Source organism: Fusarium subglutinans (assembly GCF_013396075.1).
Source record: "Fusarium subglutinans strain NRRL 66333 chromosome Unknown NRRL66333_c0000088, whole genome shotgun sequence".
NCBI classification, from domain to species: domain Eukaryota; kingdom Fungi; phylum Ascomycota; class Sordariomycetes; order Hypocreales; family Nectriaceae; genus Fusarium; species Fusarium subglutinans.
In genome coordinates, this window is record NW_023502151.1 from 70,669 (window position 1) to 94,524 (window position 23,856).

Sequence of the window (23,856 nt, forward strand, 5' to 3'; positions counted from 1 at the left end):
AATACAGATAACAAATTACTAACCCATTAGTCTACTTAAGTGCCTATAGGTAATGTACGAGGCTTACAGTAGTGTATAAAAAGGCCTAGCCTTAATTACCCCTCCTGACCCCACTCCCGGGCACTCACACAAACAGCTGGGGCGGCTACTGGCCACTCCGGGGAAAGGATAATCCTAGCTTTCATGGTAGACCATCCGTACCTAACCACTCCGTACCAACCCATTAATCACATCATTACTTGTTACTAGTCTATCCACCCAGGGAGATCTTGCTTATCCATTAACATTGTCGAGAGAATAGCAAGACCCATTGACAAAGAAGCAAGCTATTAGCCATGACTGCGACAGGAACGAGCGTTTCGCTCCTCAAGTTTGTAGGCACTGTCTCGCTGGGCTTACTGACGGTACGTTCAGATTCTAGCATTGACCCGACCCTAGCAGCTTGTGCATCAAGTGATGTCACTGAATTCTATCTCATTTACGCTGGCAAGCAAATGAACATGGCATATACCTTTGTCGTGCCTCGTCGTTTACTGCTTCGCATACCATCGGGTTCTTATCAATCTTTGCTAATCTTTGTCTTCTAGGGTGTCTCTTATTCTATTACCTCTCTCACCCTTCCTGTCCTACTCCGACTTCCTTCTTCAAACTCCGCTTCCCACGGTCTCGCCTCTCTGAACGCTGCTCTCAAGACACCTCTCCTCGCCCTCACTTCTCTCGCCGCCGCGCCCTTCCTCATTAGCTTTGCTCTCGCTCCCCGCTCGTCTCGCCACCCTTACCTTCTCTATACAGGTCTCCTCGCCACCCTCTCATTCGTTGCTCCCCTTCTGATCCCTGCGCCTGCTACCCGACATGTCGCATCCTCGGCGCCTCGGCAATCTCCAAGAGCTAAAATGGAGGCTAGCTACGAGGTTCTAGGCGACGCTCACAGTGAGCCTGCCAGTGAGGAAGATATCGATGATATCAACGGCGAGGGGGTGAGAGTGGAGGTAGAGGGCCTCGTCCACAACTACATTGCACGAACAGCCTTCTCTGCTCTGGGTTTCATCATGGCAGTTATTGGAATCTGGGGTGATGGTGCACCTCAGGCAGTTGTCTATGTCTCATAAGATGGTTTGACACACTTTTGCGATTTGTTTTACGAGTTGAGAGAGATTAGTTAAACATAATGGCGTTCCCATTTTCTTTTGATATTTCATGATTAGTTAGGACCATCTCATATAAATAATTCATCTTCGTCTCGTAATGTGAAAAAAGTGAGAGAAACATGACTGCCGTATAATAAGTAAATAAAACACAAAGTCCCCCAAATGCAAGCTTGGTGAGAATCGATCGGAGACTTGATGCATATTTGACAAGGAAATCAGATCCTTTGCCTTGATGGCCACAGCAAAGAGACACCACTCAATATAGTGATTCTCAAATATCGGAACTTTCATCGGACTCGGAAGAATGATCGTAATCAGAGCCTGACGAAATACTTTTTGAGCCATATCGTCGCTTCGTCTCCCATGCTTGAGACAAACGAGACTTCATCTCCTGAACCGCAAAATCAATCGTCGTGCTGGACTCCTTTTCCTCGGGATCGACTTCATCGTCATCAACCCGAGCTTGAACGCTGAAATACCTTGATGCTGAGTACTTCTCACCCAGTCTCTTAGCAACATCATTTGCTTCGTTCAAGCTTACCAACCGGCGTTTCCCGGGATGCTGCTTCATTGTGGTGCGGCAGAGGTCCCATAAAACGAGATCGATGCTTCGGGATTCGAGCCTTTTGCTTGAACGATTCTTCTCAACGCCCATGGATACCAAAATCAGAGGAACTTCCTGTGGCTTGTAGGTATCACTGAGCCCAAGACTCTCGAGCGATCTCCTCTGCTCTTGTGAATGAGCGTCCAAGGCAGCCTCCTTAATAAACTCCTCCGAGTTCTTTCGCAAGATATCTTGGACGCGATTTCGATCTTGAATGCTGGGCTTGTCAGGCATGGTAAACTTCTGGCTAGTGAGTTTGTCATGTGCGAGCTCAGCAGGAGTCCGGCCGACAGCGTTCTCACGGTAGACAAGGCTAGGCTTGAATTCTACCAAGACGCGAACAGCGGCAATCATGCCAGTCATAATCGCTGTGTGAAGGCACGTATCCCCTGCACCGTTGAGCATCTCGAGTTCTTCACCCTTGGAATACTCGAGAAGGAGCTTGAGCATCAGGACCGATTCCTTCTCACGGCCAATATATGGCTTAGCATACCCAGAGACGTTATATCTGCGGTAGTTGTAGTGATTGTCGGTACCAAGCGTCATTCCTGAAACTTGGGAAATCCAAGCGTGTACGGGGGTGGTACCGTTCTCGTTGAGGTTCTTTCGCTGGAGGAAAAGATGACCACGAAGGTCTGGGTCCAAGAGGTCCAGAAGCTCACGAAGCTGATGTGCCTTGGGGTTGCGTTCGATTGCTGCATGGAGGAGGTTTTCACCCCTTTGATTCCGAGTCGACTGATCCGCATTGGCTGCCAGCAATATTTTGACAGCGTCGATTCTTCCAAGGCGGCAAGCTACCATCAGCGGTGTATCACCCTCAGAGTTCTTCTTCTCAATGAAATCTGGGCAAGCTTCAACAAGATACTCAAGCAGCTCGTTAGCATTGCCTCCAGGATGCGCCAAAACCGCGCAATGAATCACGAGATCGTCTGGTCACAGAGTCAGTACTATTTGCAAAGACTTTTGTTCAAATACTTACTATCAGCTCCAAGCCACTTGGATATTGCGCGGTCGAATCCGCCAGGGCTCTCCTTCAAATGCTTGAACCTTGAGTCCTCCTTGGAGGCCTTGGACTTGGCAAACTCGCCATACAACCTATGCGGGGCATCTCCAAGGAAGAGCTCGACGCTCTCGACGCTACCACCCAGAGCAGCATGGAGAAGAGGGGGCGTCCTCAGGCCGCTGCTCTTGATAACCATACCACGACCAGCATTTGCCCAATCTTTTCTGTGGAATGAATTAGTGGAGAGTAAATAATACGATGGACGTTACTTCATACCTTTTCCTGCCGTAGACGGTCAATCCCTGGTAATATCGCGGCTTTTGCTTCAGCTCAACACCACTTTTCTTGACGAGATGATCGAGTGGTATGCCTGCCCCAGTCCGTTTTATCACTAATGCGAGCAATTGAGTCTTCCCGTGTTCAACTGCCCACTTGAAATCCGACTGGGGAAAGGTAAAGCCGCAGGTCGAGCCTTCGTCCTCTTGATCGGCGTCATCGCCTTCAAACTTCTGACCTGAATAGTATTGTGCCAAGTCCAAAAGGAGCTTGAGGCCAGTCGTATCGTTGGCGTCGAACGTGTGGACGAATAAGCTCCTCTTCTGATATCGGTACACAACCTTCCCCTTCTCAACCAACCAGCTTGGAACCGATTCGCATAAGATCTGGAGGGGTTTGGTATGAGACTCCACCTCCATGGAAACATGCCCGATATCGTCGATGGTGAACTTGTCCTGCACTTTTTCAGACACTATTCGTGGTTCGTTCTCGCTGGAGCTATCAGAGCCATCGGAATCGGACTCATACTCCTCGTCTTCGTTGCCAGCCTCCATTCTGAAGCGGACCTTATCCTTTTTGGGTGGAGACCATTGTGCCTTGACAATTTCAAGCAAAGCCCTTGCTAGGTCATGGTGTCCTCGAAGGAAGGCTACCGAGAAAGGAGTGTTGCCCATGTTATCCGAGACAGCAATTTTGAGCGGTGGTTGATCCTTTTCGGCACCCCATGCCTGAAGAGAGAGCTCCTTGACCTTCTCAATGTCTCCCGCCCACGTAGCCTCCATTCTGTTCCAATTAGATAAGACAATGAAACGTGATCTGGATTTACTTACAGCTCAATGTAACCATCTCTTCTCCTTTCCGTCATATCACGGTCATTGTTGAATGAGAAGTGAAACTCGAAAGGCTTGATGGCCTTTTTCTCGTCCTTGGTTCGGCTACTTGTGCTTGAGGGGTTGTTCCTCAGATTCGTTTTGATGTCAGGATGTAACTCATCGAAGGTTTTACCACCTCGGCTCATGAGTTCTGCTTCAAGGGCTTGGAAACCTGCTTCCAGCTCCTTGATTGCTTCCAGCTTTTCCGGAACTCCTTTAGGCTCTGGATTCTTCTTGATATCCTCCTCATAGCGCTTGAGACGAGACGCGAACGATCTATTTTGACTCTCAATTTGCTCTGAAACAACCCAATACGAGTAACTTCCAGGAGTGAAGTGGCCTAGGAATTCATCCATCCCTGGGGTCTCCCTTGGTTTCACAGGTCCGGTCGTTTCAACGTTGAATCCACGAAGACGCTCCAGCGACTTCTGGACCAGGTCCAACGCTGATTGGCCCTTGTTCCAGTTTCTCTGGTACTCATTGAAAATTAGCCGATGTGTCTCTGTATTCAGTGAATTTGGGTCGGCGCCGCTTTCAAGAAGTTTGATTGCAACATCTGTACGACCAGATCGGATGGCGGTGATCAATGGCTGTTCCACAGTCTCCTTATACATCTTCTGGTTGGCCTCCAGATTGCCCAGGCGTCCAGACATATCAGAGACCTTGGCGGACTTCAACCAATTATCGAAGTCGATGTGAGCTGCAGCACCAGTAGTGAGTAGCTTCAACACCAAAGCAACATCACCACTCTGAACTGCAGTGTTGATCGGAGCAATAGTCTCTGCGTTCCAATAACTTCCATCGCAGACCATGTGATTGATAGCTGCCTTTATGCCCGTCTTGTCGTTATCCAGGAGCGTATCGATGAGTTCCACCTCTCCAGATTCAACAAATCTATGGAAAGCAGTGCATCCTTTTGAATCAGCTTGGGCAGATGTCGCGCCGAGTCGCATGAGGAGATTTGCCATCGATTTGGCCTTGTCATTAGGCAGTGTCAAGGCCAGAACCAGTGTCAGAATTACACGACTGTCGCCATGTTCCGCGAGAGATTTGACGGGTAGAATCGAATCGGTCCCGTACTGCGTAGTATTTGTCAGTAGAAACTCTTTGAAATCTAGATTAGGGGGTCAGATTGATTTCACTTACGTCACAAAGAACCCTGACAGCGTCCTCGTTGCCTTCTGCAATGGCAAGATGAAGAGGAGAACACTGGAGATCCCATGCTAAGGCGTCGACATTGAAGAAATCCGGCTCGTCTTGTGACTCTTCGGGGACAAGATCCTCAGCATTCTCAGCTTCAACTTGCTTAATCTTGACGAACGACCCAGTAGTCATAGATGCGGCATCGGCATCTGTTGTCTCGTCATCAATCATCTCGCCATCGGATTCTCCATCTGGATCTAATGCAACGTCCTTGTCACGAACCCCGCCCTTGTCTTCAGAACTGGCCTTCTTTGCTGCTCGGCGCTTCTTGTCCTGTCGTTCCTCTTCAGCCTCTTCGTTTTCGATTGACTTCTCCATCAAGATTTTGATAATTTCCACATCACCTCGTGAAGCAGCGAGGTGCAGGGCATTCCTGCCGTCCGCCAGTCGTGCAGTCAGCCGGGCGCCGCGCTCAACAAGGCACTTAATGACCTCAGGCGTCGATATCATTACAGCAAGGTGTAGAGGGGTTCTGCCGGTATAGTCTCTCTTGTTAGGATCGGCATCTTCCTGGCTTAGCCAATTTGATACGTCGTCAACGTCACCATCGACAATTGACTGGCAAAGCCTGGTAACGTTACCCACGTACGCCATATCAGTCCAGTCTTGCTCAGTCAGGGGGTTGAAAGAACCAATTTGCTGCCGGCCAGGGTCATCGATCAAGAAGCAGACTTTGCCTTTAATATAAATCTCAGCCTCCTTCTCTGCAACCTCCTTTTCCTGGTCCGTAACGGCCTCTGGGCAGCAGCCACAGCAGTCTTCGATCACATCTTCTACCCGCCCAAAGAATGCAGGGTGACGATGCAGGTAAACCTCTCGATCATCAGGCTGGTTCCATTCTGCATTGAGGAGAAGATCGCGCGTATAACAGAGTTTCTCTATCCGCTTGGCATTGAAGTGCTGCCCATAAGGCACAGTGAAGGTATGATAGTTACTGACGTCCTCTTCAGACAGCCAATCAGCAATTTCATCCTCATGGTAGTCCTTGATGTTGCCGTGGAGGACCTGGTGGGATCTATAAATCCTGGGCCGGCCTCGCTCCTCACGTCTCTTGTCGAGATAAGTATCCCGAGCTGTGGTGGTTGGAAGTCGTTCAAGAACAAGGAGGCGAGCCAAGCCTAGAGTTCTTCTGAAACTTCTTTCGAAGATGGTTGGATCGATCTGGTTTCGATCCAGTTCAGGCCAGTAGACCTCAAAGTTTCTGTGTGAATACTTTGACAGTCGATTCTCGTAAGAAGGACTTCGACGAGTAAGATCAATGTGGTTGATTTGCGTGATGAAGCTTCCGAGAGCCCGGGGAGTCACATATACCTGAGTTCTGTTAGACAAAGCCATAAACTCCGGATTCCTTTACTAAGGCAATGTGTTCTCATGATGAATGCTGACTTACCTGAGTTCCATCGTATGCTCCACCTGCAGCGTCAATGTCAAAGCCAGTGAGGATTTCACTGACAGATTTGTAGACGCGGAGAACAATCTAGAACACAATCAGTCATCTTTATGGTAGACATGAGGCAGTGTGGGGTTCTGTACCTGAATGTGCCGAACAGGATATTGGCTAGCAATTGTAATTGCGTATTTTGTCCTCACGACTGTTACCTCGTTCAAAAGAGCATCCTTGACTGCCTTTTCGATCTGTTTGATCTTGTCAATGGCCTGATCGTGATTAAGCCCATACAGAAAGAGATCAACATCAGAAGCAGGGCAGAACTTCTCGTGATAATACTCTCGAAGTTTTCGTTTGGTTGTGTTGAACTCTTTAGGCACAGGCAGGAGACAGTTGACGACTGAGGAACCAGCCGCCACAACGTTTGACCAGTCTAAGTCAGCCAGTGATGATTCTGAGAATATGTTGAAGTTCTTCTGGAACTCTTCGAGGCTCGCAACCGTCGCAGGGGAGTTATGAGCACGACGCTTGTCATCTGGAAGAGCCATTATGTACTTTGACTTTTCCTCGTCAGACTCGGCGTCGAGATTACGTGCGCGAGTGGTGATGAACTTGGTATCCTCAGTAAAGAGAGGAACCACATTCAGATAGGGGTCACCGAGGATTGGGTTCTGGCGATCCTGCGCATATATAGATCGCAAGTTCGCTTCATACTCGCGATACGGCTGCATGATTTCCGTGATCTTTATGTCTTTGTGGTCAAAGATGTACTTTGCCAGCTCCGAATGAGGAGCAGGGAGCTTTGGGAGATCGTCCATTTTTTTATTGGAGATCGGGAATGCTGGACGAAGAAGAAAAGGAGATTGAAGATGAAGTGGGAAGTAGAGAGAAAAGTGAAGCTAAGTGTGTATAGGAGAGGGGAAAATATCGAGATGCGAAGTGCTGAGCTTGTTCAATGCAAGTGACCCAGAGTGATATTGTTCCAGGAATCGGGCGACAATGATATCAAGCTATTGGTACTCAGGGAAAGAACACCCGAAGAAGAGAGGATTTCTCAACAGTTTTATATACCAGGTAGGTACACACGAATGGTACTTGCCCAACGTCAACCCCTCCTCTTCAACCTGACCAGCTGAAGCCATCCCTACCGCCATCAATAGAATTGTACCCCACTACCCTAAGGCTAAATATCAGTGAGGTTAGACCGCGTCCCACAACGCGTGTTAGTGGCAGCTTCCTGGGGTACAGGGGTATGTGCTGCCTAAAATGGCGAGCAATCAACACGCGAAACCTCGTGATCTTGACCAAAGAGACCCACTGATGCCTGGCTTGGAAGGCAGCATCTGCTTAATGAGATGATCGTTATCACATTCAATGGTCTGGTCGCCGTGAGACAGCGTGAATTGGAAATATTTCCTGCCAGACGTCATGAGATGGCCGGCGATGGACTGTTTGGGATTTATGTCAGGCAGAAGACCCTTAAATTCCACTGGATTCGACACTGACAGTCGACCAGCCAAGAGCTTGGCTAAATACCGACTATTTTAGTAGTGTAGGTCAATTGATTGCATATGATAAGTTATACATACGACCCTGGTGCAGACCTATACCAAATTATGAAACATCCGTCCGTTGTCTTCCAGTATCTTCATTTGCCTTAGATAAATAACCCTTCTATTCGATTCGTCCGTGTAGCTTTCTTGCATATACATCTGCGATTGAGTTGCAATCAATGGTAGGAAACCGCCGCAATTGCGCCATGACATGCTTCGATATTTGGTGGTAACAACGAAGACTACCTTATGCCATAGGAATGAATAAGAGAGAGCCATTCAGAGGCTAAACGCCTACTACTAAAACAGCACGTCTCTAATAAATTTGAAATCATACTGTAAGGTTGTAGGTTGGCAGTAAATTAAGGCAGAACAGTGAATCACGTGCTCTCGCACCTCCCACTTTAGTACCAAACGCGAGACGCGCTAGAGCGGGACAGCCACCTCCGAACCCTGGGCCATGATAACAAGCAGAGCTTTTCCAATTCAATCGTTCTGCTACGACTCGAGACATCACAATATACTAACTACCTACTCGATGTTTCTGACAAAGGTAGCTGAAAGACGCTCCGACATCATAGTGTCGGCTTCATGACTCGCAACAACCTTGCCGAGCATCTGTCCTGGCTGTTGAACGATCAAGCCTGCTCCAGGCCTGTAACGCCCTCTTTTCCAGTCTGTAGCGACTCTTCTCAGATTAGCTTGCCTCAATCTCAACACCCAAGCTCCCAATCACGACACAACATACGGAATATTCCATCTGACCACCCTGAAGTCGCTACTCGAGGGAGAAGCGACGCGTCGGGTATATCCAATGGACGGGCTGGATTAGGTCCAACATCGAGGCAGACGGACCAGGTGATATTCGACGAGGAGGAAGACGCCATGGGACGCCTCGTGCTCAGCTCGAAAGTCAAGAAACCTAGCCTTGTTTCGAAACCACAGCAATTCCCTACGCCTTTAACAGTCACTCAGGATGTCTCAACGCAGCGAGATGTTACCGGCAAACGATCGAATGAGTCGCTACCAAACAAAATACAGGTTCCAGTATCGCTTTCAGCCCGACAGCCCACGAGTAGTCCCGACTTCCCAGAGCTCAAGACTGGCGGCATCGATTATATGGACTTGACCGACGATGCCTTTGCTTCTTCCGATTCATTGTCTTTCGGTAGTGACGTGAAGCTGTGGCGCGAAGACTTTGCAACTCGACCAGAACCCGAGCCGGCCGTGTCAAGCGGTAGGAAGAGGAAGAGCAATGAGATTTCCAAAGAGGAATTTAGCGACTTCGGTGATCTACCGGACGTCTACGAACTTCTTGGCACCGAACCTCCACCTCCGAGCCCGACACGGTCCGCTCGGCGCAAGAATGGGCTGTCTAGTACTCGAACTCGTCAAATCCGCGACATCCCATCGATTAGTGAGGAAGACCACGTTATGCTGTCGCCTTCAACTCGGGTTCGCAGCCAATTTGTCCGCGAAAAGAGAGCAGCCCCCTTAAATGAATCCAACCAGGACCTGGAGGGTTCTACAAACCTCTTGAAGGCACCCGCAAGCTCTGGACATACCAAGTCACCACTTCGAGCACCATCGCTACCGCCACATACAACACCTACAGGAGATGAGCTAGTTATTCCCGACTCTGATGACGAGTTTCTTACACCGCCGTCTCATAATGACTCTATCACTATTCTGAAGACTTCAACGGTCGGAGGCGACAACGTTGAATCGCCGGAACTCAAGCCTCCCATATCTGCTGTCAAAATTGACCTCCACACGACCTCCCAATGTCAAGTTTCGTCCGGCTCAACTATTACTGGCGAGCCAACAAGCACAACAAACAGCCCACAGTCTAATAGGCCGATAGCTGGCGATGCTCTTCACGAGTCATGTGGCGGCGTCTTTCTTCCCTCCAGCCAAGAACCGGTTCTCCTCAAGCAATTGGCTTCCGACTCAAATGCCTTGGTCAATTGGGCGGAGTTTCTCGATAGACTCATTCAGGAAAATGGAAAGAAGTTTTCGCAGGCAATAAACGAAAGATGGTCGAAACCGCAACGTGCAGAGGTCAAGGCTGAGAAGGAGCGTCTGAAGCGGCAACGATCTGCTATCGCGGAACTCGCTGGCCCAGTCGAAGAATACAGAATCCTCGGCGAGAAACGAGAGAGTCTGGCCCAGCACATCGCTCAAGCCTATGAGGAGAGTCTCGATACAGATGAGGACGAGGTTCGGTTAGATGATCTTACGGATGAAATCCAAGAAGTTGAGGATGGCCTCCTTAAAAGCATTCGGGATGCTAGGCTCGATGTTGGTGGGTTTCTTGCGACCACTAAGGTCTTACACCCTGCTCCAGTGCCTGCTCCAGTTGTCGTGCTAGGTACTCAACCCGTCTTTCAAAACAATGTCAATATGTCGATGACTTCGCGAGATGCCATCCCAGCCAGCGAGACGGGCACACAAGTGGTTCATCAGACCCAGTTACCCAAAACAAACACTTGGAACCCCCCAGCCTCTAGAATTGAAGCATCGCAAGGGCTGAGCGTTCTTTCACAGGAGGATGACGACCCTTCTGCACTATTGCCAAGAGATCCTACAAGAGCATCAGGAGCGCCTTATCAACAGGGTCCCTATCAGCAAGGTCGGATACTTAAGTCTAGGCCAGTAAGCTCCATCCCTGTGGATGTAGAGTTTGGTGTCAGCGACGAAGAGCCATCGGATTCGGAAGACATTCGGTCTCGTACCCAGGCCCGCCCTCCAAACATCTTCGCGCATCTGAGTAGCAGTAGCCGACGGATGCCACATGCGACACATCACCGAGCGGGCGATGAATTCAGTGAATTCAGCGACGATGAGGAGATGCTCGCTTTTGCACAGGACTACGAGATCCGTCAATCTCTGGCACCCGAATCGCAAGACCAGAGGATGATCTTTTCAGAGACGTCGGGTAATGCGTCAGCAGCGGCAAAGTCACGAGCAGTATCAAAAAAGTCGCTACCCTTGATGGCTTCTGAAGCGATCCCTGCTCAGCTGCTCAAGTACCCATGGTCATCCGAAGTCCAGAGGATGCTTAAAGATCGATTCAGAATGAAGGGTTTCCGTTGCAACCAGCTCGAGGCAATCAACGCTACGCTTGGAGGCCAAGATGCGTTTGTACTAATGCCGACAGGTGGTGGCAAGTCACTGTGCTACCAACTGCCGGCTGTTGTCAAGACTGGAAAAACTCGTGGTGTCACAATTGTTGTGTCACCATTGCTCAGCTTGATGCAAGATCAGGTTGATCATATGAAAGCTTTGGGGATACAGGCCGTTGCATTCAATGGAGAGTGCTCAGCTGAATACAAGAGGCAAGTCATGAGTGCCTTCAATGAGAAAAGCCCGGAACACTTTCTGGAACTGTTATATGTTACCCCGGAGATGGTGAGCAAAAATGTCAATTTCAACAACGGGCTGGAAACGCTTCATCGTAAAGGGAAATTCGCACGTCTTGTGATCGACGAGGCACACTGCGTCAGTCAATGGGGCCATGATTTCCGCCCAGACTACAAGATACTTGGTCAAGTACGCCAAAAGTACCCAGGAGTGCCTGTTATGGCCCTCACAGCCACCGCGACCAAGAATGTCATTGTCGATATCAGGCACAACCTTGGAATGGACAACTGCCAGACTTTCTCTCAAAGCTTCAACCGCCCGAATCTGTACTACGAAGTCCGGACGAAGACAACAAACGAGAAGGTTATGGACGCAATTTCTTCTCTTATACATTCCAGATATGCAAATCAGAGTGGAATTGTCTATACAATCTCACGAAAGAACGCTGAAAAGGTTGCTGAAAGCCTCTCGAGTAAAGGCATAACGGCCAGGTTTTATCACGCAGGTTGCGAACCTCAGGAAAAGGTTGACGTTCAGAATTCCTGGCAGAGAGGACAGGTTAAAGTTGTGGTTGCTACAATCGCATTTGGAATGGGCATCGACAAGCCTGATGTGAGGTTCGTTATACACCATGGTCTTCCAAAGAGCCTGGAAGGCTATTATCAGGAGACTGGCCGCGCAGGCAGAGACGGCAATCCTTCTGACTGCATTCTTTTCTATGGAAAGGCGGACATAAGAGTCCTGAAGAAGCTGATTGCGGATGGAGATGGTAGCCACGATCAAAAAGAGCGTCAAATGTCTATGCTGAACAGAGTTACGGCTTTTTGTGACAACAAATCTGATTGTCGAAGAACTGAGATTCTGCGCTATTTTGGAGAAGACTTTTCTGCAACACAATGTCGAAAAAGTTGCGACAACTGCAAGGCTGGGTTGACTTTCGAGCAACAAGACTTTTCTGAATATGCCGTTGCTGCCATCAAAGTTGTCCAAGCCCAGAACCGCATCACGGCAGTGCAATGCTCTGACATCCTCTTGGGGAAAAAGTACCCTACGAATGAAGCAGAACTTTCTGACGAGTGGCATGGCATGGCAAAGGGCCTTAAGAAACATGAGCTGATCCGAGTCATCGACAAGTTATCGGCCGAAAAGGCTTTCAATGAGGATAACCAGGTTGGTCGCCATGGCATGGCGATTCAATATCTACGTCTCGGACCAACTTATCGATCGTTCCTCTCGGGTCAACGTAGATTGATGCTGTCGATTCAGGTGCCGGAGCCTGGTACAGCCAAGAAAACCCCCAAGTCTCGCTCCAAGAAAGGCAGCAAGGCATCGGTCGAGGAAGAAGCCTCGAATATGCCCTCAACGTACGTTTCTTCGCCTGTCGGCCGGCAGAAAAAGAAGTCGCGGACGACCGAGACTAATCGCGGGAATACTGGGCAAACATCATACTCGTGGGAGGATGCAGGTTTTGTAATGGACGATGATGATGACTATGACGACGCTTTCGATAACCTCCCCCAACATCGGCCGGCGAAGCCACCCTCTCGCACTTCCGGGCCGCCCATATTGGCCGATACCGACATGGGAAGCTTGGATGAAATACACCGAGACATGGTGGAAAGTTTTGTAAGGGAAGCAAAGCAAGCAGAAGAGAAGATTCGCAACCAGAAAAGCTTGAGAAGGCCTTTGTTTACCGAAAAGGATTTCCGACTCATGGCTATTCACTGGACTACTTCCCCCGAGAAGATGCGGAGGATCCCAAGCATCGACCCCGACAAAGTCAACGACTACGGCCCTCGGATCCTCCGCATTTTGCAAAAACACTACAACCATTATCGAGAAGCCATGGATCCTCGGAGTGGTAGCCGAGATCAGGACGTGGTTGACCTTATCAGCTCGGAAGTCGAGATGGATGATGAGGCCCTTGAGGACGAAGACGGCGAGGATTCGCACTACTTCAACGGCAGCTCCAGGCCAGATGTGCAGGCATTTCACAGCAGGCTTCAGACCCTTGGCAGCACACAGACTCAGGCCAAGCCGCGAGCGTCTAGTAAGAGCAGCGGGGGTACGAAGAGGTACTCGGGAGGGAAAAGATACCCCAGCAAGAAACCTGCAAGTGGCGTGACAAAACGCAGAAGTACTGGTGCCAGTTCCAGCCGTAAAGCTAGCGGCTCATCGACAGTAGGCAGAACCTCCGGCCCAGCCCCCAAGACGCTCAAGAAGAGCGGGATAGGGTTGATGCCCATGTAGAGCAGAGATCAAGTGCGCCTTTCTTTTTTGATCCACAAACCCGACACTATTAGAACATGGAGATGGATACGGATACAATTGGTAGGGAGGAAGTGGAGGATGGATGATGAACATTTCAATGACATGCATGGGCACTTGTTTCTCCCTTTTATGATCATACCCCTTTCCCACGAAGCTTTGAAGAATCGAGACTCCAAACATTAGGTACCTAGATAGATGACAGTGATTTTTGAGCGGGCGGGAGTTGATGGTGTTTCTTCTGCATGGGCGGCGATTGGGGGCTTCAACTCGTTTCGATTTTATACACCACACAACCCTCGGCGTTTCTGGGATGCACGCATAAACAAGGAGCTTTGCATTAGTCTAGGCTTGCTTTTATACATCGAGGTAGCTAAGTAAGGCACCTGTGCCATGGCATCGAGGAAAATAAAACCTGATTGTCACAACATGCACATAACAAGATGAACAGAGAAATCATACTATGGACCAGCCAGCAAGGTTCTGCTTTTGGGACTGTTTGCATAGAACCCTTTGCTTCTTTGATTAGAGTTCTTTCTACATCTAGACAGGCAGCTCGTCGAGCGGAAGCATGATACGAATGTTACGATGCAGCAATATTGTGCCAGCCTAGATTACCACTTAGCTTCCTTCTTCTCCGTCCTAATTACAGCACATGGTGCACAATTTGGCACAAAAAGAAAGAAAATATCGAGCGAAAGAGTTTGACTCATGGCCGGGGACTACGGAGTCCAGACAAAGAAAACGAGAAAGCAAGACTGTGCCATCCCTTAAGTTATGCCCCAAACTCCGTCAACCGTCTTGATGTGAACCCGGTACGCCTTGCTGTAGAAAAGAATTATTTCGTAAATGGTACGCCAGGCTCTTTGATAATGTTGAGAGGTTCGTATAACGAAGTCAACTCGATGGAATGTGATGTTACATTGGAACGGAAAGCATCGTTCCTGGGCGAGGCTGTTAGCAGCCTATGCTGCAGTAGAGGTGTACAGCTCTCAATGCCTCCATCTGGGCTTTGAATCTCTCGGTTCAGCTGGAGAAGGTTTACGCATTGTAGACCGAACACTCGAGACAGAGGCAGGGCTGGCCCGGCCGGTTTCTGTGGGCTGAGGAAGAAGACTAATCCTCCTTGAAGACATAGCAAGAGAGCTAGCAGGCCTGCTGTGCCGGTCTCCATCAGGTCCGATAGATCTTGAGGCCTGTAGAGACGAGCGTCTGCCGGAGAGGGCCGTTGTTGATTGATGAGAAGCCAGGCGTGGCTTCGGCAATGGCTGAGAGTTTGCACCAGGGGACGCAAGCCTCTCCCGGAAAGAGAGGTTCGAGTGACTAGCTCTAGTGGGCGTTTCGTCGACTCTGGGAGACGCTGATGAGGCACGTGCTAGAGGGCTGCGCAATGTCGGTAGCTTCGAGGTGCTTGAACCTGGGGTAGTTGAGCCAGCGGATTTGTGTGCGACAGGGCTCTTGGCATATGGACTCGGTGTCGTTAGTGTAAGAGGCTTAAAGTTGTGACCAGTATCAACATCGGACGTATTTGTCGACGCGTTCCAACGTGGGCGGTGTGCAAGCTTCGAATCTGGCCGTTTAATCTGGCTGGGCGGCAGACTGGTAGTAGACGAAGAGCCTGGAATAGTGGAAAGACGAGAGAAACCCGATTTCCTGCTTGTTTGTGATGTTGGTGCTGGCAGTGAAGAGTGCCGACGGTTCGAAGGAATTTGGCGGTTGCCAGCACCTGGCGTAGCCCGTACTTTTGGGTTTTTTGATAATGGCGTATGAGGATCCAGTCCCAAACTCGACATGATAACTGACGATGGTGGTGAGCTGCCGGGGGTTTCACGTCCGCTACCTAAAGTTGAGCGATCGTTTGAGAGCATACTGGAGATGGAATCCCGCAGCTGCTGACCCTTATCAGCATGAATTTCCTCAATCAATGACTCTGCGTCTTTCATCTGCTGCTTCAAAGCCTGCCACCTATTTTGCATATCGTTATGCAAACGCAAAATTTCGCCATTAACTGTTAGCCGCTCGCTGACACCCTTGTCGATGATTGAGAGGACGCGCTCAATGGCTGGCCCATAATGCATTCTTTTGGCCTCGTAGCTTTCCAACTTCTTCATCATAGCAGGCTGGTTAGTCAGATGCATACCGGAGTCGGCAGCCTCTCTAAGTTTGAGGAGAGAGCGCTCGACAGACTCTTGCATCTTCTGTGCTTGCCTACCGGCACCTCGGAAAACAATAACCCATCGATCCTCTCCTAACTCCTTGCGTAGTGACTCAGCATCCTTCTCGAGCTTCTTGTAGCTAGCATCAAGTCCTTCACGGCGCATGTTTAGCTCCTCGCAGGCTGTAGGAAACGATGGCTCGGCCCTCGCCTCAAACATGGACAGCCGCATCGGCAGGAAGTCGAGAGATGCCCTCAAGGGCTGCATTCGAGCAAATAGAGCCAGTAAACTCGAGTCGTCCTGCGACAAGGTGGGCGTGCCTGGTGAGTTAGGTGTTACTGGAAAGGTCGGAAGGCTATAGCGACTTGGGGCCTGCAATCGAGCTGCCTGAATAGGGTTCTCTTCCACGATTGTCTCAAGGTCCCCAATGTCAACACTGTCAGCGTTGGCAGCCATCAAGCTCTTGTGTCGCCGTTCTTCCATCTCAAATACCAATCTGCTGAGTTCGTCCATTTCCCCTTGTACATCTCCGAGAACGTTGTTCCAAAGTTCCTCCCACTCCATAGCTATTTCCACCTGAGCTCTTACCACATGTAGCGTCCTGCGGATCTTCTCCCACTCATGAATGACCGACTCCATTTGCGAAACAGCTTGGGTTAGGTCTGACACAGATACATTAGCAACGTCCTTTCTGTTCTGCAACTGCTCGATAGCTCCAACGTAGGCTTTGACAAGCTCCTCAAAGCGAGTGATAGCCATTTCGACTTCAGCCAGGCCCTCGCGACCACCAGCTGCAGCCCATTCGACATCATCTTCGCTATCCAGGCCTTCCACGACCTCCGATGCCTTGGATATCCAGCTCCTGATTTGCTCGGCAGCGTTGATCAGGGCTTTGGCAGCTACCTGAGCCGTTGGAATTGCGGTAACCTGGCTCGCTAGCGATTCCGCATCTGGGAGTTGCAGTGACGTTAATTGAGCAAGCTGAGAGGCAAAAGAAGCGCGCGATAGCGTGTATATCGAACCGGGGCGGTTATGGCCAGGTGTGAAATATGAGTTGAGGCTAGGAACGTAGTCGGTCGGGGGTGTAGCCGGCGTCGAAGTTGCGATTGGTGGTGTATCCTTCGGGGGTGGCGGAGGAGGTAGGCCTGCACTATCAGGAGACGGAGGGCGTGTGGTGCGCTCGATGTGTTCGCGGCGAGTGTCCAGGGTGACCTTTGTCCCATTGCCGTTGGTGTGGTCAGGGAGCCGATACTTTTGAGTGTCCATGTCCAGGGGTTCGGGGGTTTGAATCTCGGGCAACAAGGCCACGGTAGAATCGGGAATCTCAACCTTGAACGGCGGTAGCTCAAGATTTGGGTCTTGGGCGACGGGCTTTGGTGAGGAAGAAGCGCCGGCGCCCTTCCACGGGCGACCGCGCCGGGCGATGATCGATTTGACCGAACCCGCTTGGTGCTTCTCGTCGAGCTCTCGAAGCTGATCTTCGTTTAGACGGCCGATACGATCGTTTTGAGGCGTTATCGGGGGCGTAGAGAATTTTTGGGCGCCAAATCCCAAAGCTTTAAGTCGGGCAGCTAATCCTGGTGAGGTCTTGCGAAGAGCAGATGATGGTAGGGGTGACGTTGGAGTAGGAAACGGGAGAAGGGCGTTTGTTGACGTTGACGTTGTTTTTGTTATCGTGGCAGGGGTTATCGCGGCTGAGGCAACGACAGTCGTGCTAGTCGTGGGCGTATCAGTGACAGACGAGGCAGAAGAAGTCGGAGTTGTGTCAATAATGGAAGACGAGAAAGTGAGCAAGCTGGAATTAGGATCTGGGGTGTAGGTGCAGGAGGGATTGGCTGAACCAGGGTTGTTGAATGGCAGGTGAGATAGTTGACCAGGGACATCAGCGAAATTCAGCAGGCTGTCCGTGGGCACATCATGGTCCTGGTCACTGTAGCAGTTGCCGCTGGCAAGCTCGCCCAGGTCGGCAGGTCGGTTAGTTTCAGGGCTTGCAGCAGGCGTTGATAAAAAGGGATCAGCCTTTGACATCCAGTCGCTGTCGTTGCTATCTTTGACGGCTGAAGTCGTCGTGTTCAAATCGCTGGTGTTCATCTAATCGTTGGAGTTGGCCCCTCAAAAAGCGAGGGACAGCTGGAAACCGGGTAAGAAATTGGTTGTACTAGTCCAAGTTATGAAGTGCAGATCCAGGTCCCAGAAGCCAGGATTTGTTGAATGGAGTTTGCACTCGAGATTCAGAAGCGAATTCTTCTTTGTAACCCGTCAATGGGCAGATGAAGAAAAGAAAAAACCCAAGACAGGACAGATTGGATGATTGTTGGTGAGGCGTGAAATCTCCAACCTTTTCTGCGTAACTGTCACAGAGTGTCCTTATGCACTCAGAATCTCTCCCTCTATTTCCCTGAGACAAGTATCTTGCCTTTCAGTGCCACTAATCACTCTGGCCCAACCGTGCGCTATCAAACTGTCATGGTATCGAGCAGCCGTGATCGCTGAGGCCAATACAAACCCCAATGACAGTGTCGGGGCGGAAAGTTGGAGGGAGAGTGGTCGAATGAATACGACGCTCTCACATGCACATGCACATCTAGGATGTGATGGATGGGCTGAGGGTCGCTGTCAATGATAGCTTGGGTGGAGCTAGCGGCCAAGTTTTGAGGGTCCTCTGTAGCGGAGATTACTAGACTGCCAGCCACTGATTGGAGGTAAGGCAGTGCACAAGAAGCGTGGGTAAGAGACTGCTGCAGGAGGGAGTGTAGGAGTAGCTGCAACAACAGAAGCAACCTCTAGTGAATCAGCAATGAACAGTCAAAAGGGTTTACGCTGCCGTTTGAGTCGATTAGGAGCTGCCGTCTCGACGTCAAGCTATAACCTCGCCTAGCTCAAATAGGTAGACAAATGATAAGCACATCGGCAGGACAGGTGTGCTGGTGAAAAGTACAACAAGAACAATCGGACCAAGTGTTGTCGAGAGGAAAGTTCCGACGGGACCGAAGTATTCGAGCTCAATCAAACGAGAGCAACGCGGCTATTGACCGATGAAGATGGAGGGACAGAGAGTGTCAGATGGAGATAAAAGGGGGCCAAAGTTTCCGACAGAGTATTTGAAAAGAGAGGGACAAGATGTGTCCAAGATGAAGTGACTATCATAAGCGGAGACAGACAGAGTTGTAGTTGGCGGGACAAGAGAAAAACCAACAAAGAAGTGTGAGTTTGTAGTCAAACGCTTGCAGGTAGTCAGGTAGAAGAAAATCTTGCTGTCAACTTAAAGTCTTGAAGATTGGTGGTGACATTTTAGATGAGGATACCTAAATGGAAGGGCCAGAGGCATGGAATAAGGTACGGTACCTTAGGCTAGGTTTCGGCAGGTACAAGGTTGGTAGCCAAGGCCGGCGAAAATACCTAACATGGGAGCTCTGTTTGTATTAAGAAACCCGGCCATGGGAAAAAAGAATAACTACTAACTAAGAGTGAACAATAAAAGTTAATCTCAATCCGGCAATCAGAACGATAGCCAAAGAGAAAGGCCAAACGAGGTAAGATGGAAGCCACTAAAAGTCAAAGCCCTCAGTGTAAGGAAGGTTTATGAGGTGTCGTTGTCGTTGAAGCAACGGGTACAAGCTCAGATGAACAGGGAGTCGTTTCTCTTAGGACTCTGCAAATAGACAAGAAGCCCGTAGAAAGGAGTACAAATCGAGGTTTTTGAATTCAGTACCCAACTGCTCGTAGGCTCGTCTCTCTATCTGTGTACAATACTTGAACGCAAGAAAGGACGATGTTCATATTACATGCTACGTAGTATGCTAGATTGACGCACGCTGACCTGGGATAACTGCCGGGATTGGATTATAGGCTGCCTCTGATTTGCTTGCGAATCGTCTGAAGAGCTATGTCCCTGGTCAATGATCTCGCCTAGCAGCAGCCGGTCAGAATTAGCGTATATCGACCTGTTCATGGATAGGCTGCTGTCGATCCAGGTTGCTTATAAAGGAAGCTTGTAAAGTGGACAATTAGTTGACTGGGAACAGAATATCACATGTACGGATATTCAGTCTCGAATTAGCTAGCATGAGTTGTACGGAGCCACGAAGAGAAGCTATTCTGGGGAAGACGTTGTAATAGAGCATATGTAATATGCCATTTGTTAGATGATAATTGGCAGGGGTTGTCAGAAAACTCCAATCTTGCCAGAATTGCTTATTGATAAACCTTAAAAAAGACAAAGGAAAACCGGCAATACACCGTACGATAGACGCAATATGCACAGAGGTATCTATTCATTCAGTAATTACGGTTAGAGGCCGGAGAGCTTGAGCTGTAACAACTGGCTGATAGTGGAAGTGTGCATTTCAAAGTGCATGAACCTAATAACGGAAGAATTAACCATCGGGCCCGTCCCGAGCCCCAGGTTCGACTTTCACGGGGGGTCCAATGGCCTTTGTTGAGCACGGAGCTTTCTTGTAAGCGACTCCTTGTCGTCATCGGGATGGAGTTCCAACGAAAGTTTGAAACTCGTAACTGCTGATGCCCATAGCAACGGGCCCAGTGCAGCGCAAGTAAGAATTCCAATCAACCTGGAGGAGATTAGCATGTCCGATAAAGCCTGTGCTAGAGGCCTAGCCTTCTGAATCTGCAAACTCACGATCCGTTCTTGTACAATTGCAGGTTGCCCGGGGATATAATTGATACTGGCGTGCTGTCGGTTATCGACAATTGTGATATTAATAAAGGAGCTTCGCTGCTGTACTAATGATGCCGATGCTATTGCTCCATATTCGATCCTCCCCTTGGCCCCATCTATTTCCTCATCCCTGACATCTGAGCGTGCAATTTGTCGTGTTGATAAACGCTACTGTAACTACCAATTGTCCCAAGCTTAGGGAACAAGTGGTCAGTTGTGTCCAGTCCACGGCCTCTTATTCAAGCTCTCTCAGTTGAAGGGCTTACAGGACGGCCTTGCCATTTATGCCAGCTTCTTTCCCTGTCTTTGGCGTCTGTGGTGCCGATCTCAATCCTCTTCTGTCCCAAGCCATGCAAAATAAATACCTGATGGCCCTTTGTCGACTCTAGGTACATCTCAAACCACCATCACGATAAACGAATAGAAAACGTATCTATCGACTCTCCCCCTCTTACCTCCCTCCGGCTCCTGCTACTGCTACTGCTACTGTTCCTGCTCTACTACCAATAATAAACCCTGACGACACGCGGCTTCTGGAAAACACGAAATCTTTCTTCAATCCTTGCTCTGTTTACGACCAGCAGCTTAGCTTCTCCATCGTCTGTTAATCACCCCCTGTCACGCGTTGGCCCTTCGCTGTCCAGTCGGTATCCGTGAGAATTGGAGAACTGGATGTGTAATTTTACCCTGGCTTTGCCCGTGCCCATGCCTGTCCCGCCAACCACTGACTGTATCCAGGCATCAGGTCGCCCCATCGCCGTTGGAAACCCCCTGGAAATCATTCATCCATTGAATTTCCCCTTCCCATCTTGTCGCCGTCAACTTTTTTAATTAATCTAATTCCTCCCCCCTCTTTACCTGGTCTCGTCTTGTCTTGTCTCGCTGTTCTGTCTTCTGTCTTTGCTACCCCTCGATCACTGCGTATTATATTCGATCCTCGCCTTTTCTGTTATTCGCTCTCTCGATCATTGTCCCTCTGCCGCAGCGCAACCCAGTCGCAGTTCCCGGGCTGATCCATTATCAAGTCCCAATTTCTAGGCCAAGCTATTCCGAGATATCGTGTGGGACCTCATCTCTCGTCTTTGTGAATCTGTGTAAGTGCAGATCATTGTTCACAGACACAACGTCACCGTCAAAGGTCAAAAGGTTGATCTCGCGAGGGTCGATCGATTACTGTACTACGACCCATCGATAAATCAATTTCAAGCTCTGCACTCTCTTTTGTTTAGCACGGTACCAGCATAGCATAGCATCTATAGCATGATGGCTACCACCAACGATCAGACACCGTCATTTCGCTGCGACTCCCCGCCTCCAGACGCTCTCCCAACACCAGCTATCGGCGCATGCCCAGAGCTCTCTCGCTGCTTGTCGACGACATCGTCTTGGTCGCATGGCAGTAACGATGCCAATCCTCGGGATGCTCTGGGCATAGAGAAGTTCAACCGCCATTCCACCGGAAGCCTCGACACTAGCACGCTGAAGAATCGCCATTCAGATATTTCGGCCATTTCTCGTCACTCCAGTTATAACTTTGACGGCAGGAGTCGCCGACGGGGATATATGCGGCCACAAGGAACTGATTTTGCCGCTAGCGCCCGATCCCGCGAGAGCGTGATGAGCCTAGGCAGCATCGCGCATCTGCAGTACTATTTTGCTCGAACAGGCTTACTCGACGGCAAAGGTGGGCAACTGGCCAGGAAGAAACAGCAGCGCGCCACTCTGGATCTCTCTTCTTTGGACACGAATGCCGAAGCTTTGCCCAAGATCGTTGGCTCGGATTTTGACTCGTCATACGCCTCTACCGACAGCAGCCCAGATTTCAGCTCCCAGGGCTTCGGCACCGACCTTGTTGAGTCTCCTATCGAGGAGTTGGATGATTATTATGAGGACAACTTCAGTGACCTTGGCGGTGATATGCTCCCACCGACTGTGAGTACGTATCACCATCGTGAAAAGGTGGTCCCCAAGCCACCTACCATTCTGGAGCTCAAGTTAGAACTCGAGCAAACGCTTGGCGACGCTAAGAAGGCACTGAATGAAGTTGAGGCGCGAAGAACCGGTACTTACGAGGCAACGTCCAGTGGCCCCGATTACCCCAACATGCCAGCGGAAAACACGCAAGGGTGGTTTGAGCTGCAAGGAATGCATATTCTCGATGTTGTTACGCTGGCAATCCGCGCGGCAAAAATCTACTACACAGCGCATGAACTGCCTGACCGTCTTGACTCTATTAAACCCGAGAAGCAAGTCAGGGCAGACCTGTTAGCTGTCATGGAAACATTAAGGCAGATGGCTACCCGAAATTTCAAAGAAGGCATGAGGCAAGAGGAGATCAAAACGATGAATGACTGGGTCGAGAGTGTCTTTGATATCTTGAGAAAGGAACAAGAGATCGAAGACGCAGAGAGGGCTGAACGGGTCGGCTGGACATGGCTCAAGGGTGACTGGGCTGGTCGCGAACTGGAGCGGGAACGAGCGTTTCTCATGTCCATGGACACGGTTTCTGAACCTTTACCAGAATGGAAGTCAATGTCGCCTGCAGATGCGAAGCCTACCCCTTTCCTCGAAGCCATGCAGAACGGTGTACGACTGGTTAAGCTTCACAATGCCGTTGTGCACAAATCACGAAGACGATTTGGTGCCATTGGAAGCTTTCACACCGATACCCAGAAGCCCTATCGTTGCGCTGATAACTTGCGATACTGGGTCAAAGCCGCGGAACTGCGCTTCGAGGTCATGTTGAAAGTCGACGTGCTCGGAGTCCAATACAACACATCTCCACAGGTCTGGATTGATTTTGAGACCGCCATTCTCAAGTGGTCTCTCCATGTGCGCGAGGAGATCACTCGCGAGCTTGAGTTATAGCAAGCGAATCTTATACGCTCTTTTTTTTTTTTTTTTTTTTTTTTTTTTTTTTTTTTTTTTTTTGATTCTGAAGTGACGAGGGACATGCCCAGCTCGATTCACTAATACCCTAATGATTGGACGTTGAGGACTACATAGGAGTTCGCTTTGCTGGTTTTCACTTTTGTTTTCTTTGTTATTCCTTCACTTTTTTTACCCTGGAAAGATCATCTGAAATTGCATATTGTGCAAAAAGCATGCCGACCTCTTTTGTTCCACCGACATGACGAAAGCACTTTGAAGCACCTTATTTTTATATTCACCTTCTTAAACACCACCGGCTTGGAGAGCCCGGCTTGGCCCTTTCTTCTGAGACAGCACTCCCACTACATTCTAGCATATACCCATTGCATAGGCCTTAACGCGGATGAAGACATGTTCAGCTTTAAGCTGTTAGACTGAATAAAATAAAGTAAATAAATACACTACACTTATCAC

The 23,856-nt window shown here is 49.6% G+C and overlaps 5 protein-coding genes across 5 annotated transcripts; 3 read left to right on the forward strand and 2 right to left on the reverse strand.

Annotated features, from left to right (window-relative positions):
- Positions 1-335: 335 nt before the first annotated feature.
- On the forward strand, positions 336-1,109 carry FSUBG_7103 (Autophagy-related 33; the record flags this gene model as incomplete). Its single annotated transcript, XM_036685373.1, has 2 exons — positions 336-404; positions 588-1,109. The coding sequence occupies 2 exons, from the start codon at positions 336-338 to the stop codon at positions 1,107-1,109; spliced, it is 591 nt and encodes a 196-aa protein (XP_036537366.1).
- A 310-nt stretch (positions 1,110-1,419) lies between these two features.
- FSUBG_7104 (ankyrin repeat) lies at positions 1,420-7,311 on the reverse strand (the record flags this gene model as incomplete). The annotated part of the gene is made up of 7 exons (XM_036685374.1): positions 1,420-2,681; positions 2,732-2,979; positions 3,032-3,814; positions 3,862-4,982; positions 5,050-6,417; positions 6,497-6,583; positions 6,640-7,311. 7 exons carry the CDS (start codon positions 7,309-7,311, stop codon positions 1,420-1,422), a joined length of 5,541 nt encoding a protein of 1,846 aa, XP_036537367.1.
- Positions 7,312-8,931: 1,620 nt separating this feature from the next.
- FSUBG_7105 (uncharacterized protein) lies at positions 8,932-13,659 on the forward strand (the record flags this gene model as incomplete). The annotated part of the gene is made up of 1 exon (XM_036685375.1): positions 8,932-13,659. One exon carries the CDS (start codon positions 8,932-8,934, stop codon positions 13,657-13,659), a length of 4,728 nt encoding a protein of 1,575 aa, XP_036537368.1.
- Positions 13,660-14,669: 1,010 nt separating this feature from the next.
- On the reverse strand, positions 14,670-17,924 carry FSUBG_7106 (MUC1 extracellular alpha-1 4-glucan glucosidase; the record flags this gene model as incomplete). Its single annotated transcript, XM_036685376.1, has 1 exon — positions 14,670-17,924. One exon carries the CDS (start codon positions 17,922-17,924, stop codon positions 14,670-14,672), a length of 3,255 nt encoding a protein of 1,084 aa, XP_036537369.1.
- Positions 17,925-21,774: 3,850 nt separating this feature from the next.
- Positions 21,775-23,379, forward strand: FSUBG_7107 (uncharacterized protein; the record flags this gene model as incomplete). The annotated part of the gene is made up of 1 exon (XM_036685377.1): positions 21,775-23,379. One exon carries the CDS (start codon positions 21,775-21,777, stop codon positions 23,377-23,379), a length of 1,605 nt encoding a protein of 534 aa, XP_036537370.1.
- Positions 23,380-23,856: the final 477 nt, after the last annotated feature.